At 44.5% G+C, this 18213-nt stretch overlaps 1 protein-coding gene across 6 annotated transcripts in view; it reads left to right on the top strand.

The window, feature by feature from the left end:
* The window catches only part of prkd3 (protein kinase D3), a 33431-nt gene extending 16962 nt beyond the window's left edge, over positions 1-16469 (top strand). For 3 of the 6 annotated variants that reach the window (XM_031847225.1, XM_031847219.1, XM_031847221.1), the window contains 17 exons: positions 837-975; positions 4427-4612; positions 5165-5322; positions 6192-6384; positions 6474-6551; positions 6633-6819; positions 7266-7389; positions 7601-7678; positions 10523-10799; positions 11930-11982; positions 12340-12412; positions 12516-12622; positions 12794-12955; positions 13947-14045; positions 14142-14409; positions 14931-15016; positions 15656-16469. In XM_031847225.1, coding sequence (XP_031703085.1) covers positions 861-975; positions 4427-4612; positions 5165-5322; positions 6192-6384; positions 6474-6551; positions 6633-6819; positions 7266-7389; positions 7601-7678; positions 10523-10799; positions 11930-11982; positions 12340-12412; positions 12516-12622; positions 12794-12955; positions 13947-14045; positions 14142-14409; positions 14931-15016; positions 15656-15829 — 2418 coding nt within the window. In that variant the 5' untranslated portion in view covers positions 837-860 and the 3' untranslated portion in view covers positions 15830-16469. The remainder of the gene's footprint in view (positions 1-836; positions 976-4426; positions 4613-5164; positions 5323-6191; positions 6385-6473; positions 6552-6632; positions 6820-7265; positions 7390-7600; positions 7679-10522; positions 10800-11929; positions 11983-12339; positions 12413-12515; positions 12623-12793; positions 12956-13946; positions 14046-14141; positions 14410-14930; positions 15017-15655) is intronic. The other 3 variants (XM_031847222.1, XM_031847224.1, XM_031847223.1) reach the window with 3 other exon arrangements.
* The last annotated feature ends 1744 nt before the right edge of the window (positions 16470-18213 follow it).

Here is an 18213-nt window from a genome sequence, read left to right as displayed (position 1 = left end):
CCGCTTTGATACAAACCCTGCAGGACAGCTCTGAACATCCGTCCAATGTTGATCAGCTTTTTCCGGTTGGCAAAGTGATGTTACGATGAGCAGGCAATATTAAGTGTACGTTAGAATTTTTTTGTGTTTGTGCTCATATCATTTGGTTGTAGCCCTTTCCTTGTGTCAAGAACGTTGCTCTCTAAGAGGGCTTGCCTCGTTACAGGAAGTGACTCAGTCAGTATTGACTGCCGCTGCACTTCCTGTGAGCTGATTCTCCTCTCAGGATGTTTACCTCCTCCTCCTCCTCCTTCCCCGTCTCCCTCTCCGCCCCCTTGCGTGATCATGTGACTTCACGTGGGTGCACTCGGCTTGAGTCAGACCCGGCTCGCCTAGGTTTAGTTCGGCCCAGACATCGTCAGTGACGGTGGCTGCTGAGTTGGGGGCCTTGGCCATGCTGGAATCCAGATGATTCTTCATTGTGTGTACACTTATTAAACAATATAACTGATACATCACGTACATGACTTACTTCTTCTTCACTGAAGGGTCCTTTTAGTGGTATGTCCTCCTGCTTTATAGTGTAGAGACCTCTGAAGGGAGGAAAGGAGGTGTGAGCAGGAGCTCTCTTCCCGAGCCACTGGGTTCAGAATACTCTAGTCCCCATACTGATGGTGATGTAAGCCACTGGATATGATGTAATACGAGTGTATGTGTGTGTGTGTGCATGTGTGTGCTTGTGTGTATTTATAGGTCTACTGCAGAAAATATTAGAGGTACAGGGTTGATCATCTGTCATTATTTGTCAGGCTCAGAATTTCACTAATATCTTCACTTGTATCTCCACCTCTCCCCAGTTCCCAGAGTGCGGCTTCTTTGGCATGTACGACAAGATCCTGCTGTTCCGCCACGACTTAAACGACGAGAACATCCTGCAGAGGCTGACCTCGGCAGAGGACATCCACGAAGGAGACCTCATTGAGGTGGTGCTCTCTGGTATGTAGGCTGCAGTGGAACTCTGAATAGATGCATAGTGTCCCCCCTTTAATGTGTTGAATTTTTTTTGCACGCTGTTTTTCTCCAGCTTCTCAGATTAGATCGAACACGAGCAGTAGTGGTACAATGAATTGTTACTTAGCATTTTTGTGAGGGAAAAAAACAACCCAACAGACATTTGTGAACTATTGCTCCTGGCAAATTCAAAAGTTTAATTTCATTTTCTTGGTTAATTGATTAGTTAGTTTGTTTTACAAAATGTCTGAAAATAGTGACAAATGATCAGAGTCGCCTAAAGCCCAACATGACATCCTCAAATGTCTTTGTTTGTCCACAACTCCAATTTATTCAGTTTACTGTCACAGAGGAGTCAAGGAACCAGAAAATGAAGCTGGAATGACTCAACCGATGAATTGATTATCAAAACAGTTGACAAGTAATTGATTAGTTGCTGCAGCTCTTTAAACTAATAAACTGGAGGAAGCTTCATGTGTTGTTTTTATGCCTCGTCATGGTTGACAAACCTTCCAGTAAACAGCCTGTAGCGTCTTGCTCAAAGCAACTTCAGTGGGTCAGATTACTCTGTTCTCACTGAGACTTTGCAGTCAAAATGAAATATTATTCTTGTTCAATTTGATGTTGTCAATTGAATTTGCTGCCAGTGAATCACTCCGGCGCTCCACCCGCTCGCTCACCTGCTTTTTATTGTGTGATACATTTCTTTTCTTCCTTCCTCATCAAAGTTTCCATCAGATTGTCAACCTTTCTAGCGGGCGGCTATGCAGGTGTTTGGTTTTTCTCTGTTGTTTCCCGCGATGAATGAATCAGCTTCCTGTGCGGTGCTGAGACCAACAAGCGGCTCAGAGTATCTGTTCGGATCTAATCCGTTCTCCTGCTCCATCTGTCTCCACTGGGAAGCACCTGACACCACCTGTGCTGAAAAAAAGGCTGAGAGTATTGTTTGCGGGGATTTAGGCGGGGGGATGATTGTATAGGTTCAGGATCTGAGGATACTGCAGGCATCAGGGCTGAGGAATGTAGACTAAAGACTGGAGAACTTCCTCCTTTTTGTTTCTGACTGTCTGTGTTTGTCTTGTGCTCTCTTTTGTGTCAGTCTCTGTTGCTCTCTTTCTCTACTCGCTTTCTCTCGTTCTAATCCCTCCTACCTCAACAAATCCATCTGCAAGTGTAAGCCCAAGCAGTGGAGCTTGACAGTTTATAGCCTGAGATATACCTGACGAAAACCGTCACAGACGAGTCGGATCCCAGATTTGCTACACGTGCAACACATGCAGTTTCATTTAACACTCAAATAAACTTGGCCTTCTTCAGGAAAGGGGCTTTGCGTGGTGTCAGACAACTTTGTTTGAGAAGCGCAAGGTGGGAGATCCACGTTCCCGAGCCCCTCATTCGGTTCAGAGAAAAATATGAGCCTCTTCTTCCCGCCCCGTGAATTTGTCTCCTGTCATTTTCCCTTCCAGTTTTCCTGAACCGACCTGTTGTTGGATTCCGCGGCCGTGAGAGAGAGACGGTCTGAATATCTCTCTCACTGCGAGAGGGAGGCAGAACTGGCTTTTTCTTGGCCGTGGGCTCAAAGCAGAGGGTTTGTTTTCCCCGCAGTAAGTGATTGTAGAAGACACGCCGACTGTAAACACGCTCTGATGTGCAGGGCGGCCCTGGACACAGCGGACACAGCGCGGGCCATCTCGGCCCATGAGGTTTTGAGGTTTTGCCCCGACCCGTTGTCCCTTTGTTCCATTTTTCACTCCCTTAAAAACACTCAGCCACACAGGCTCCTTCTTCACCACTGCTGGCATTGTGAAATTGATATTTTACAATCATAAATATGGCAAACTTGTTTTTGTCAGATGGAAACTTGTGGCCTCCGAACGAACGCTCTGTGCCTCGAACAGATAGTGCATTCATGTCAGCCTCTCCGTTTCGTGAGAAGCACTCCGAAAAACAACGTGTCGAGTTTATGTTTGGTGTTGTTTGATGCTAATTAGCACGACGGGGCATTACATAACACCGCGACTGCTAAGAAGCGACCAGTTGTTTTTGCAAACGTGTGTGAAAAAGCACATGAATGCCGCCTTTCATGTGTCTCTGCCAGGGAGCTGTGTTCACCCCGTGACATGTGACCTGCCGGAGTTCTTTCTTCTCTCTCAAATTAAACCCAAACTTCAAAAAAATCCCCCAACCAGCCAGTATTTCTCTGAAATGGAGAAAAGAAATGCCTGTGTTGATGTTGCATAAAAGTGAATATCTCAGATGATATATTAGCAGCGGCCCCAGTAAGTGGGTTGAAAATTAAAATAAGGTTTGTTATTTGGGATGACCCTAGAGCTGACCTATGATCTGTCCTGCCTTTGGAAATGTTGCTTTGTCAAGCTAGCAGATCTGATTAATTCCGTGTGACCCGGCTTTTTTATATTGCCAGTGAGGATTTCTATGACATCTAAAAGTTTTTTTTCCTGCTCTAAATCTTGAATTGATTTCTTTCTTAAAGGATGTTTTCTCCTTTCTTTTATGTGGAGCAGATTCTTAGCAACGGAAGTGTCTATTTGTTTTTACAGGCCACATGTCATATTTGTTGTTGGAAGTCTGCATCTCATCACAATCACAACAGCTGAGCATTTCCTCAGTTGTCGAAAAGCAAATGTGCTCGGTTGAGTCACCTCAAAGGAAATGAACACAAATACACACACACACACACACACACGCACACACACACACTATGACATCACTATCGCCACCGCTCAGGTATTTCTGTTTCACCTGAGTATAAAGATTAACTGCTCCCTCTTTGGTCACTGCGAACACATCGATGACTGCACAGGAACAGCTAATGCAAGCTCTGTAGCTTCAGTTGCACAAACAAGTTTGGGCAGCAGTCTCCTCCATATCTTACGCATCCTCACATCTTTGATGATTCACAGCCATGACTAACCAACACTCGCTTCCAACAATGAGTTCAGTGCGTGTGTGTGTTTGACACAACACAGCTCCGACATGAAGGACAAATAAGAGAGAGACAGGCATGGGGACGCGTCCTCAGCTCTGGTGGTTTTGATATTGTGTTCTTAATAACAAAGATTGACTGATATAACGGGGTCATTGTGCATTTTCTCTGGTGTCTCGTGGGTGTGCCTTATCACTTTCATACATAAAGGTAGGACGTTATAAAAGTGTCTTTGCGGATGTGGCGCCCTCTGTTGCAGCCGTGTAGACATAGCACTTTTATTTGTTTGTTTTGGAGCACTTGCAGAGAGAATCTCATTTCTGTTAGTGAGACTAGATATTGGTTTTATATTAAAAACCACGTGAAATACATTTGATAAATGGCTGCTCTCTTCTTGTCTTTTTGATTTATTTGTCATATTTTTGTCATCATTCTTTTCTTTTTGATTCCTCTGTTTTTTTTGTTTTTTTTCAACAAACTGTTTTCCAGATTTGTTTTGCTTTTACCAACTTTTAGTTCGACCACTTTCTGTATTGTTTCTAGCTCAGGCCACAGTTGAAGACTTCCAGATCCGACCCCATGCCCTTTACGTCCACTCCTACAAGGCACCCACCTTCTGCGATTACTGTGGGGAGATGCTCTGGGGTCTCGTCCGGCAGGGGCTTAAATGTGAAGGTTAGACATAAACACACAAAAACACCTCGTTGAATTCTGTGGAACCCTGCTGTGTCATTGTGAAAGCCTGTGAGTTAACCAACGTGAAGACCTTCCACTCTAGGGAGCAAATGCATCCTCTTTCCTACTGTATCCACACACACAGACACAAACACACCACATCTCTGACCTCAACAATGCATCAGGGAGATATGCAAGCAAACAAGAAAGATTTGGCACTGTAGCTAGTGAAATGCTTTCCGATCGCAGTGGAAGTGTGCTCGTCCTCGTTGGATCAGATTTTAATGATATTCTTTAATTTTCCTCTCACTAGGCTGCCTTTAAAGTCCCCTGACTGTGAATTAAAATTAAAAGGAAGTAGTTGATTTACTGTAAAAACACTGTAAAAAATACTTTCCTTTCAAGCCACCAGTGGTGCCACCGTGTGGCCGATTTGCAGAATGAAAATATGCTCACCCCTTTTTCACCTCGCAGGTCGATATGCTGTAATCTGTACCATCCATACTACCTTAGCGTTTGTGACTGATGTCATTTGTGTTTTCACGTTTTAAGGATGTGGGCTGAACTACCACAAGCGCTGCGCCTTTAAGATCCCAAATAACTGTACCGGTGTCAGGAAGAGGCGACTGTCCAATGTCTCACTGCCCGGACCCTGCCTCTCCGTCCCCCGACCGGCACCTGTGGAGAATGCCGTGGTCGTCCTGGAAGAGGTGAGTTCTTAATTGGTGGTTGCGTAAATGCATGTGCTTGGACAGGAATGGATAGAAAGAGAGCATTGTGAAAAAGTTGGAAAGACGACAGTATCTGCTTGTTCTCTTAATTCTAAGTTCTCTAAATCATCCTCACACAAAAAATGAGTTTAGACGTCATCCTAAATCAGACGGGGAGCCAGGTGAACTGGCCAAGAATGCGAGGCAGTCAATCCGCACGCTGCTCACAAGCTTTGTCTCAACTGTTAAACGTCTTCTACTTATCAAATTTGGCTCTCTTCCATGGGGGACTCTCCTGAGCCCTGTTGTAGAACACCACTGATGCAGAAAATTGAATTGCGCTGCGCAGCGCTCAGCGGAGAGATCCTTCTAATGAAACATTTTTCACTCTAGCCCGCACTGGAATATTCCCCTCTTGTCTTTGTCCCCACACAAAGGTCATCAGGAAAAGTAATTATGCAGATGACATTAAAAGTCAATGTTTGTGTATCTACTCATATATGAAAATGGAGAAAGCTTCCTTCCCATTTCTGTCAGGATCTTCCAGCTTGGTTCATTACTAAAAAATCTGAACTTAATATGTGGTAAAACCTGACAGATCTAATAACCGTTTTTAGACTACCGGGATCGTGTTGTAACTATGCAAAGTTATGCTTGCTCAGTGTGGCGTATCTCTTTTCCACTGATTTCTTTCTCTTCTTCTACTACCATGCCATTATTCACTCTGTCTTTCCCAATCACTCAAATACTCCCTTTGAGGCTGTTGTTCCTGTATTTTCCGCTTCACTTCCTTCCTGCATATGGTTTTAAATTCTTTCCAACGCCCCTCCATCTTCTCTGTTTCTTTCCATCCTTCCAACCCCCCGCAGCAGAGGTCCCATCAGGAGGCAGGGAAGAGGATCCTGTCCTGGAGCGGCAGGCCTATCTGGATGGAGAAGATGGTGCTGGGACGGGTCAAGGTGCCGCACACCTTCGCCATTCACACCTACACTCGCCCCACTATCTGCCAGTACTGCAAGCGTCTGCTCAAGGGTCTCTTTCGCCAGGGCATGCAGTGTAAAGGTAGGACTTTAGATGAGTGGTTTGATTTTTAGAAAGTGTCGGTGATGCTCTGCCACACTTATCTTTTTTTTTCCAATTCCATCTGTCAGACTGCAGATTCAACTGCCATAAGCGATGCGCTTCAAAGGTACCTCGGGACTGTTTGGGGGAGGTGGACTTCAACGGAGGTAGGTTCTAGTTCACAGTCACAGTGGTATGTCTGCGATATTTGCACTTTGAAATATGATAATAATGATGTTCGTGTGCAGAGCCAGCCAGCCCTGGACCAGACTCCGACACTACTATGGATAATATGGAGGTGGACAGTGGCGACATGGATGGCGGCAGAGGACTGGACGACCCCGAGGAACCCTCCACCCCAGATGAGAGAATGTTCGACATGGATTCTCCCTTATTGGATAGAGAGAAGGACGAAGAGCCCATCAAGACTATTAGGTATGAAGGTGTTGCTTTTGAGTAGAGGTTGTCCTGTTTGACATTTTCATTTCTGCTACCCCATTCTGAGACAAACATGGCTGGTACAGTAAAAAGGGACAGGAAACAATAGGGAGAAGGGGAAGACATGGCAACAAACAAAGGTAACAAAAAGCAAAGAAAGGTCGGCAGCCTGATTCAAACCGGCGACTTCGCGGCTATGTTTTAAATCACCAGGTCCAACTGCCCAATTCCTATGTTTATTCTACACCAGCAGCGTGCGTTTTATGTTTCCAGTAGTGTTGCCCCTGCTGCAAACATAAAATGCATCACTTCCTGACCTACCAGACGTTGGGTGGTTAGAAGAATAAATATAAGGGGTTCAATGAGCTGGCTTCAGGTCAAGTACGAGTAATTGTCATATTGATTCATGAAATTTTGATTCTTTTTTTTTTTTTTTTGTCTAGCCCTTCCACCAGCAGCAACATCCCTCTGATGCGGGTGGTCCAGTCCATCAAACACACCAAGAGGCGGAGCTCCACTCTAGTGAAGGAGGGCTGGATGGTTCATTATACGAGCAGGGACAACCTGGTAAGACTGATAAGGAGCCCAGTCTGAAAAATAGGCTGTGCTTAGCCTGTATGCTGGGGAAAACTCCTTCTCCAAAGCTGTTCACATGTGTTGAATTCAGCACAGAAGGTATTTTCCTCATGAAACTAAATTCTAAAGCACTGTGACGTCGGTGGGTGATGTGCTTGTTGTCGTTTGGACTGACTTTGCGTTCGTTCTCCCCCTTGAACAGCGGAAGAGACATTACTGGAGGCTGGAGAGCAAGAGTCTGAGTCTCTTCCAGAACGACACCGGAGCCAAGTTCTACAAAGTAAGCATGAAGCTATCATCTCTTGGAAAATCCTGTCCTTGTCCTTCACATCAAATGCACAGAAGCATTTCATGAACTGTCAGGAAATGGAGCAGCTTAATGAATAAGAAGTCCCCATTATAGCTCCAGTGTATCGCAAATTTACCATTGCGCTACTTTCTTATGGTTCAAACGTGGTGACGTTGGAGCCATTAGGAGTGATCCATTTTCATATCCATGTTTGCATATTGTCCATCACACTCATGAGAGGTATGTCAATTCGGTCTAACCCAGTGGTAGCTGTATGACTCAGCTTGAGGGCTGTCGTGTTGCAACTGTAAACTACCCTGAGGTCAGTTCGGCCCGCTGAAATTCCCCCTGTGGGAAGCCTGGTCTCTTCCCTGCATGAAGCGAAAGGATCAAGTCCCCAACAGTCGCTATCTTTAGCTATAGTCAGATCAGATCAGATCAGATCAGATGGGGCATTTGAAGGGGTTTTAATGAGAGAGCCGTACTTTTGACCATAGGGATCCCCAAGTAAAAAAAAAAAAAAGTGGATTTAGAGGAGAATTTTGATGCATGATTATTCTATATCATAGTTAAAGTCTGAGAAACCTGAGAATGAGTTTTGAATTGAAGTCTTAATTTAAAAAAACAAAAATTCCATTCCCAAGTAAGTGGTGGCTGCGAGTGAAACATTGTAACTTTGATATGTAAAATCAGTTGCGGAGAGTGCGTGACACTTCTCCGCTCAGTGCCAGCACCGTAGTCAGTCATTACACTGCCGCAGGGGCTTAATAGCACGGTAATTACACACTGAGGACTCAGGGAGGGAGCCTGCAAGGTAAAGACTTCCACATGTGTGTTGGTGGTTGTGTCAAAATCGTTTTATTGTTCGTGCCGCTTTGTGTGTCTTGAGACGTTGACACCTTCTCGAGCTGTGGTCAGACTTGTGCTGCAGTGGGATGGAGCGTGGGATTCTGCAGAGTTTCCAGTGCGAGAGTTTACTTCTGAGTGTGTGTCTGTGTATGTCAAACAGGTGGTTTTATACGCAGCTGTTTCTAAAGTCGTCTTTCTTACTACCCTTTTATGCTGGTTGTGAAACAAATCAGAAAAAAATAATCTTGATTCCCTCACCCTCCTCTCCCAATTATTTTGTCACACCCTGCATCCCCTGCCACTAAAGCCTCAGAGAGGAAACCTCAGCAGGGACCGACTCCTTTAGGGTGTGTTCACTGGCAGCTTTATGTGGTTCTTTATTATCAACTTGGCACTCAGCTACGTTTAAGACCTCCAGGAGGCGAATTGAAGGCTAGCTGTAAAGGCCTTTTTTTTAATGCTCCAAAGTTTGGTCTTTGTTCCATAGCTGCTGCTTCGGAGTAGCAGATACGTATCCGATGATAGATGATGTGAGATGATTTCCTGCGCGTACAGTAGAAAAAGGTTCTCTCAGGGGGTTCTTCTCAGAAAACCACAGATTCTCCATATGCTCGGTCTGCGTCCGGGAAACCCTCCATCCTGTCCTCTTCTCTGAAGTTTCTAGCCTGCTGCTCATCAGTGTGTGGCCACTGTCCTCCCCTCTCCTCTCTTTTTTTATACCTCCAATCTGATTAGTGTGGTGGTCGTGTGGTGGCTTGCTTGGCAGGCATGGCAGCCATTTTCTCCATTTGGAAGCCATAACGGCTCCTTGTTTGAAGACGAGACCCCTGTACTTGTGGCTTTCTCTGAAGAACCTCTTATGGGGTGAGGGGGCTTCTCTCTCTGTCTCTGCCAGATTGAGTCCTGTCGCACTCAAACGTTGCACCCGTCCCCCACTCCCACTCACACACACACACACACACACACACACACACACACCCCTAACCACTTACATACCCCCACCTTCACCCCCACCCCTCACACACCCACCCACCAACCAACTCTCTGCCCTGTGGAGGAACGGTAGTTGCCGTGTCTTTCGTCTCAGTGGCGAGCGGCAGCGCCAGCGGCTCGTGCTCATATGGGGCCTCTGGCTGGCCCTGCCTTGTAATCAGGGAACCAGAGCACTTCAGCCCGCCACAGGGCCCGCTCACGTGACCCGGCCCCGCTAACCACAAGCACATCATCTGATACTCTGTGGTGAGCCACGCGGAGGGGACAGCGTGCGCCTCTGTGAGCCCCCATTGGCTGGAGCATCTCTTGTGTTTTTTTTAATTTTCGACCCTCCCTCCTCTCTTTGATTTGACAGTGAGTTGGAAGGGGAAGGGGAAGGGGGTGCTAAACTGTCCCCTCTGTATGTGCTCATAAGAGAGAGAAGAAGTAAAGGAGAAAGTTAGAGCTGGGACTATATAGTCAACACTGTGTGTGATTGCAACAAACGAGTGTGGAGACTTTTGGAGTGTGTGAGTGTTACTACCTCTATTGTTGTTTCTGTCATGTTATGGTTTCGGTGGTGCATTACATCATTTAAAAAGTTTCTGCTACTGTAAGATTTGTTTCTGTTTGTATTTTATTTGATCAGATAATCACCTTTAAATAAAGTTTTACAAAATGTGTCAAAATGAAATGTTTCTTTTAAAGCAAGAAGGAAACTTGTTGACTTGATAGAGCAAATCGTTTTTAGCAATTTCTGTAGATTGTTTTATTAATTTGTATTTTTATTTCTTTCTATTTCTTCTCTCTCCTTCAAAAGGTAATATGACGTATATAATGCATGTTGTTATTTCCTACACCAATACATTGTTTATGCCTCAGGTGTATTGGTTGTTTGTGACTGTGCAGGCAACAACCAGTGGACTAAATGAAGAAAGAGAGAAAGATAGTGAAAATCTCACTTGATAAAAATATACTTGATGAAATATTCTCTGTGCCTCACCCCTCCCACAGGAAATCCCTCTGTCCGAGATCCTCCAGGTGGAACAGTGCAGAGACTACAGTAATCTGGCCCAGGGCAGCAACCCACACTGCTTCGAGATCATCACAGCCACCATGGTCTACTATGTAGGGGAGAACAACTACAGTCACTACCACAGCCCCGCGCTGGCCGCCTCAGGAGTCGGCATGGATGTGGCTCAGGGCTGGGAGAAGGCCATCAGACAGGCCCTGATGCCCGTCACCCCTCAGCCCAGTGTGGCCAGTCCTGCTGGCCAGGGCAAAGATCACAGTAAGTGGAAGATGACAGCTCTCTTGTGCTAAAAAAAGCATTGTTTTTGTGGAATAAATGATAAAACAACTTGAATTAGAGCTAGCATAGTTAATTTTATCTAAAAGGTGATTTAGACGGTCGATCATATTAAATAGGACATTGGAATGTCATGTGTCGAAAGGGGATTTAAAAGTGCTAAACATTCATATTTTTTATGATGTTTCATTGAACATTTCTTTAGTTAATTTAGTCCTTAATGAGATGCCAAGAGCCATACCTAATCTTTTGGCATGCAAAAGCTATCTATATTGTGAGATTAAGAGAGATGTAGAGCATAGTTTATAATGTTGTTTGTGACTGCCTGAATTGTTTCCCCTCTCAGTGATGACTTCTATATTATAAGTCATCACTGAGAGGGGTTTTCCTGACTTAACACAATAGGTTACTTAGGGCTAGAGGCTACAATAAATGAAATGTCTTGATAATAAGTTTGAGGTTTGCTCAATTAGAAAGTAGCGCCCACTTTGCACCACCTTGGCTAAAATGTTCAAAAAGCACGGTAGCCAGCCTTAGCTTTAGCAGGGAAACCCCTGTGTTAGTGTCTAATGGCTAAAGGAAGTACGGCTATGAATGAATCACCGTTCGGAGATGACAGTGGTGACAAATGAACTGACATGACTGTGCAGAAACACGAATTGACAATTATCTGTTTGAATGTAAATATTGGTGTAATTTATGTGGGAGTTTCTCATTCCAAATCAAAAGTTGTTTTTTTTTTTGCGTGTAGCATTAGCTGAATGATCACAGCATCGTGTTTTCTACTTGCTTTTATCTCAGGCTTTTGTATGGGCCAGCATGCAGAATTAGCCACTGCGTCTGTTATGAAATGCATCGCATACTTGCACCATTCAGGCACACTTAGCTTCCCAGATCTATTTTATAGACAATTTATTGTGTAATAAAATGCCTCATTATGTGTGACATATTGTATGCAGCTGCGATAAGCTTGACAGTTGTGGAGAGAAAAAGAAATACTAGTATTTGAGCAATGCGTCTCGGATTGCAATTAGAAATTCACGCTTATGCTTTGGTAAAGTGTCGTTTTTTAAGTTGTTGAATGTAGAAACATCATGTGTTTTGTTCTCCAGAAGAGCTGTCCATCAGCATATCTGTGTCCAACTGCCAGATCCAGGAGAACGTGGTGAGTGGGGCCTTCTTTTCTCTGGGAGGAGCTGTTGTACAATTTCCCAGCACAGCCTGCACATGCACATACATTCATTTGCTATTAAAGTATCTGTTGTGGTCAAATCTGAAATAGATTCCTACTGTTTCTTTACTAAAGTTTTGTGCTGCATGAATGGGGAAGCTGCTGGTAAAGGGATTTTCATCTCAGTTCCACTTCTGCATTGAGTAAAAGTAAATGATTTTGCAATACCAGAAAACATTTTGGAAGAGCACAATTGTTTTTTTCCGGGCTTTTGATGATGTAACCTTAACTGATTGCCAATATCAACATGGAAAAAACACAGCAGTAACATTGAAAATGATCCCTGTATAGGATATTGCTTCAGTGTACCAAATATTCTCTGATGAGGTGCTGGGATCCGGCCAGTTTGGCATTGTGTATGGAGGTATGTTTTGCTTTTGATACATTTGATATAAAATAGCTCTACTGTGAATTGTACAGCATTTGTTTAAAGTTCTTAATTACACCATGTCCCCATCATATCCTAGGCAAACACAGGAAGAGCGGCAGAGATGTGGCCATCAAAGTTATTGACAAGATGAGATTTCCTACTAAGCAGGAGAGCCAGCTAAGGAACGAGGTGGCCATATTACAGGTAATGACAAGAATCCATCAATGAAATCAAAGTCTATGCACTGCACGTATGAGAGGCCTGGACGGGAGCCTTTCCATATACACTACAATGTTATGCACTGTCTCTCCTTAAGTTGTTACCTCACTATTTCTGAACCAGTGAAGACTCAATGTCTTTTGTGCTTTTCTTCAGAATCTGCATCACCCAGGTATCGTCAACTTGGAGTGCATGTTTGAGACGCCGGAGCGGGTGTTCGTCGTCATGGAGAAGCTGCACGGCGACATGCTGGAGATGATTCTGTCCAGCGAGAAGAGCAAACTGCCTGAACGCATCACCAAGTTCCTGGTCACACAGGTCCGTGTTGCAGAAACACACACTGTGTTGCTCCATCTCCTCCTGTTTTTTCACCTCCCCCCTCAAGCCTTTAAGATTAAGATTCCAGCACTCTCAGGCTGACTTTAACTGGAACGCTCCAAAGCCAAATTTGACTGTATTCTCTGTATTCTCTCAACTGTAAGCAGCTGATCTCAAATATAATGATAATCAACTAGACATACAGCGTTCTGTTGCCTTTCCACGCTTTAGACTAAAGTTCTTGCGAGCATTTTCCGTGTTTTATTTTGTATCAAAGCTTTCTTTCCCTCTCTCTGTCCTCCCTTTTTGTTTTTTTTGGGTGTCAGCCCACTGAGTGTCTGCTGCAGCTCCAGGGCCTGTTTATTCTTGTGGTGAGCTGATTGGGGGGTGGGGGGGATTGTTTATGCGACTAGCCTGCATGGCATCACGGCCCCCTCCCTGGCCGTGGATTACAGCCTGCAGTGTGCTGGTGGCTTTGTGGCTTGATTAGAAGAGCAGCAGGCCCCTGGGCCATCCGCGGATCACGGGCCCCAAACAGAAGCGGGGCCGTCAACGACAGCCCCATTAGCTGCGGCGGGCCCGGCTGTGATGTGGCCGGGAGGACTTCTGTCAAAGTCAGGGTCAGGATAGGGGAGCCAGGCACTCTGCGGTTTTTGCTACAAGGCCATAGGCAGACATGCGTGCGGCGCTCGCTTTACGCCAGGCCTCGTGAATATAGATGGGATGATGAGATGAGATCATGTGTCTTTATGCGAAGGTACCGGTCAGGATGGAAGTATTTAAGGGCATTTGCATGCTTATGCTGCTGTTATTTTTCCATATGGCTGCATCATAGATTCTACTGCTTAGACTATACAAACATTACCCTGTTTATACAAGACACCTCATGCATTAAAACATTTAGACGCTGGAGTTTACATCATTGTCATCTGGATTTTTTTGTTTTTTTTAGCTAAGTCTGTGCTTTTTCGACTTTTTCCTCGCAAAACAGATCCTGGTGGCGTTGAGACATCTGCACTTCAAAAACATTGTTCACTGTGACTTGAAGCCTGAGAATGTACTACTGGCCTCGGCAGAGCCTTTTCCTCAGGTGAAAAAAAGAAAAAAGACATGTATATGTATTGATGCAGGCCGCATGTGTGTGTGTGTGTGGATGCATTGACCATATTTCTCCGTCTTCTCACAGGTAAAGCTGTGCGACTTTGGCTTCGCCCGTATCATCGGCGAGAAGTCGTTCCGGCGCTCGGTGGTTGGCACCCCGGCTTACCTGGCTCCAGAGGTGCTGCGCAGTAAAGGCTACAACCGCTCCTTAGACATGTGGTCAGTGGGAGTCATTGTGTACGTCAGCTTGAGTGGGACTTTCCCTTTTAATGAGGACGAGGACATTAACGACCAGATCCAGAATGCTGCTTTCATGTACCCCCCTACGCCCTGGAAGGACATCTCCGCGGAGGGTAAGAAGACCTAAAACAATCTGTCTGTTTGTTCCCTTCCCCTTTACAGCAGGAATTCACCCTTGCCTGATCTAATCTGCCGGTTGGCTTGTTTGTCCTTCACTTTTGTAAGTGCTTGGCGGCTCGGTTAAACCTGTAGTTTAATGTCAAAGTGATACTCGAGACATTTAGCCTCAGGCTTGTCCTTTCCACCTACACGTCTGGGTCGTCTGAACACTGCTCTTACTTTTCTTTGTCTGCGGTCGAGGTGACTCACTCTCAAACCTCCCCCAGCTGCAAACCCCCCCCACCCCTACATACAGTCTGAAAGATATGACAAGTTGAAACAACTGAGGGTGCTGGTGTTGTTGTTTAGTAAACCAACTTCAGTAACCCCTGTTCTTGCTGATCTTCATCTTTTGCTGTGAATTGCTTAGAGTCTAACCCTTTCAAAGGCACATCCTTAAGTAATCTGTTGGTATGAGATGATAGATCTTTTGAGTTTATAGATTCAGTCTTCTCATTTTCAATTTCCTTCACAGCCACAGATCTGATCAACAATCTTCTCCAAGTCAAGATGAGGAAGAGGTACAGCGTTGACAAGTGTCTCAGCCATCCCTGGTTACAGGTGACATATTAGCTTTCTTCTTCTTCTCAGAGTCGTAACTCAGGCAAACCTGAACACACAGACATAATACGCATAATGTTGGATTCAGCATGACTCTCACTATCCAAACATGTTGCCTCATAATCATCACGTTTGGATATTTTATTCAGCATCAACGGTCCACTGATAGTTGTCAGTACATCATGGGTTAAAGTGCAAACAGGAACTGCTAATAGCCAATTCAGCATGACTTTCCATGATGCAAAAACGGAAACAAACTTACTGACTCCATGCCAACATTATGCTTCCTGCTTCCAACCAAGGATGCATCATATCATTTGTGTACAACACATCTGCAGTAAAATCTGGTTTGCACTTGCCGAAAGGCTCACTAGCTGGCACCTGATCAAAGAACATGAGGATGATTGGTTCGTTTCACTAAGGCGTCTGCATAGAGGTTGCCATAGTAGTGGCCTACTTTAAGAGAGTTCTTATATTACTGGAACACTGACACACACTATCCATTAATTTACATTACATTACAGATGTTGTATAAACCTGTGGACATACACACAATTCAATGACTTTATGTCAGCAACACCTCCTCACGAAGGAGCACCATCCTGGAATAATTTAAAAGTTCATGTCTCTGTTCCTCAGGACTATCAGACATGGCTGGACCTCAGGGAGTTTGAGACGCGGCGAGGCGAGCGCTACATCACCCACGAGAGCGACGACGCACGCTGGGAGGAGTACGCAGACGAGCAGAGTCTCGTTCACCCAAAACACTTCATCATGGCTCCCAACCTGGACGACATGGAAGAGGACCCCTAGTGGCACAGCCGGGGACTTACTACACCACACGTATTAAAAAAAGGACAAGAAGTTTCACAGGGAGACTTTTGGGAGCGGCGGATGTACCCCCCCCCAGAACTGTTTGTTGTGGAAACAGAGAGAAGCCGATCAGGTGGAGAATCGTTCTCCGGAGGCTTTGAAGTGGGGAAAATCCCAACAGAATTCATAGCATGATGCGCTGCTACAAGCAGCATGCAGGTGGAGATGCGCGCCACAGAAAACGCATTAAGAAACTGTCAGGAGAGAAGAGTGTTCGTCTTCTTTTTGCACGATATCAAAACATTCCATGGATTTCCTCGAGTTTGGTTCGTTGTTGAAAACAATCACAAACCAAAAACAAGGTGAACTTAATAGTTTAGTTATTGTACTCACAATTTTGGATAACTTTGAGTAATAATATGACTCTGTTCTTTATGTGAGAGAAGAGATCGGATAGAGAGCTTACCCCAGGAGTAAAGGGCACTTTTCACAAGGGATTTACAGTGTGAGAATTTAAAAACACATGAGTTTTGTTCTCATTTCCCATCTGTTTGTGAGACTGTCTTTTGGCATGAAACTGGAACTATCACATATATTTGTATGTTTTTTTTAAGAATATGTATTTCCTAAATGTGGTAGATTTTTTGCACTATAATACCATTGAACATAGCAATTGAATAGAAACACTATTCGCTGCTACAGAGAGCAAACGGTGTTTGAGTGCCTAGTCGAGGTGCAAAGGTTTAACCAGAGATAATTGGCAGAAAGTTGATGAAACTCATGCGGCTTTGGCTGCTTTGTCGCCATTTATTATTACAAACCTCTGCAGGTATTTTCAACCGACACGTCGTTAGAGTACGATCTGTTAGTGGCAGCTAATAGCGTGCACGTTTTATCAACTTTCCCGTAGAGACAGTGACCAACAGACCCTGACCAAAAACATTCGTTTGTTTCAGTGTTTCCACACCTTTTTCTAAATTAACATGAATATTCATTTCTTGAGTCACTGAATAGTCATTAAATGCAATAATGGAGCCATTTTGTTTTCTATTCAACATGAGGCAAACGCGGCATGGACTCTATGTTAGAGCATCATGTTTCTGTGCATCCTTTTCTGTAATTTCGCAGTATTCTTGAATGTGACTTTTTAAAGAACTCCAGTTCTGGAGAATGTGTTTCTGATTTAGCTATCTGAAGTGTTGCAACGCCGGAGGCGGCAAACCAAGGTTTTTACATAGAACAAAATATTGGTGTGAGTTACCTTGTTTATGATGTTGTCTGGACCGTTTCCACAGCCCTTTTTGTCTAGACGGTGGACATAGTAGAAACTATGGGAGTTTATTGTACTGAAGTTTTGTTGTTTGCTCTGTTGGTGTGTTTTGGGAGTACGTTCCTGTTTCCTGTTGTCCTCTTCCTGTCCTCTTTGTTGCCGCTGGATTGGCAGGTGTCAGTGTTTTGTAAAATTCAGTACATACCAATGGAATAAAAACAAAACAAAACAACATCTTCTTTCTGTTCACTCCCCTGAGTTTTAAAAGTAGATCTAGTATTTCAGCACCTCAGTAGGCATGCATGCATAAGCAGCCCTGGCTTATAGCTTTGTGCATGTTGCATCACAATGTGTGAGTGAGCGTGTGTGTGTGTGTCTGTGCGTGTGTTGTGGTGGTTTCACATGTCGGATCCCATTCTCAGCAGCTGGATGTGATTGTTGCACCACACCGAGCAGTTCTGCCGAGCCAGTCGCTCACCACAAGGGAGTAATGACATAGTTAAAGAGGGTGGTGGTGAAGTGGGGGTTTGTGGAAGACTTTGAAATCGCTATCATGGAGTCCCTTCCAGTATCAAACATGTTGCTCAGCTCTAGCAGCATGAATACATTGTCTTATTCCTGGACTGCGCTTCAAAACAGGACTATTGTTTGAAGGTACAGTTCACTGTAAACTACAGAAAATAGACAGCTGTCATCGATTTACCAAAATCTTTGAAGTGTAGCTTTCCCTGATTCCTCCACCAATATCTCCGCTGCAGTTACTGTAGACATCGACTGACCACTGTTAGCAATCATGGCTAGCATTATTGCAATGCTATCATCTAATAGTCACTGATGAGAGATTTAAGCTACTCTTTTTTTTTTCTCTAAATGGTACTGCTCTCCTGCGTCTGGATGTTTTCAAGATGTGGGTCCTCTTTGCAGGCCAGATGACCCCATTAACCTTTGTGAGGAAGACATGTATAGACTGAAAGGCACAAATACAAAGGCACTGTTTGACTGAGTTGGTCCTCACACATTAAGCCGTGAACAAAGAAAAAACCCAACTAATCCCTGTATTACAGCACATGTTTTAGTGTAGCTTGTTTAAGTTATATTGTAAGGATTCCTGGTG

This window comes from Anarrhichthys ocellatus, unplaced genomic scaffold (genome assembly GCF_004355925.1).
Source record: "Anarrhichthys ocellatus isolate YVR2014 unplaced genomic scaffold, GSC_Weel_1.0 scaffold7, whole genome shotgun sequence".
Lineage (NCBI taxonomy): Eukaryota > Metazoa > Chordata > Actinopteri > Perciformes > Anarhichadidae > Anarrhichthys > Anarrhichthys ocellatus.
This window is presented reverse-complemented; position numbering and strand designations above follow the sequence as displayed.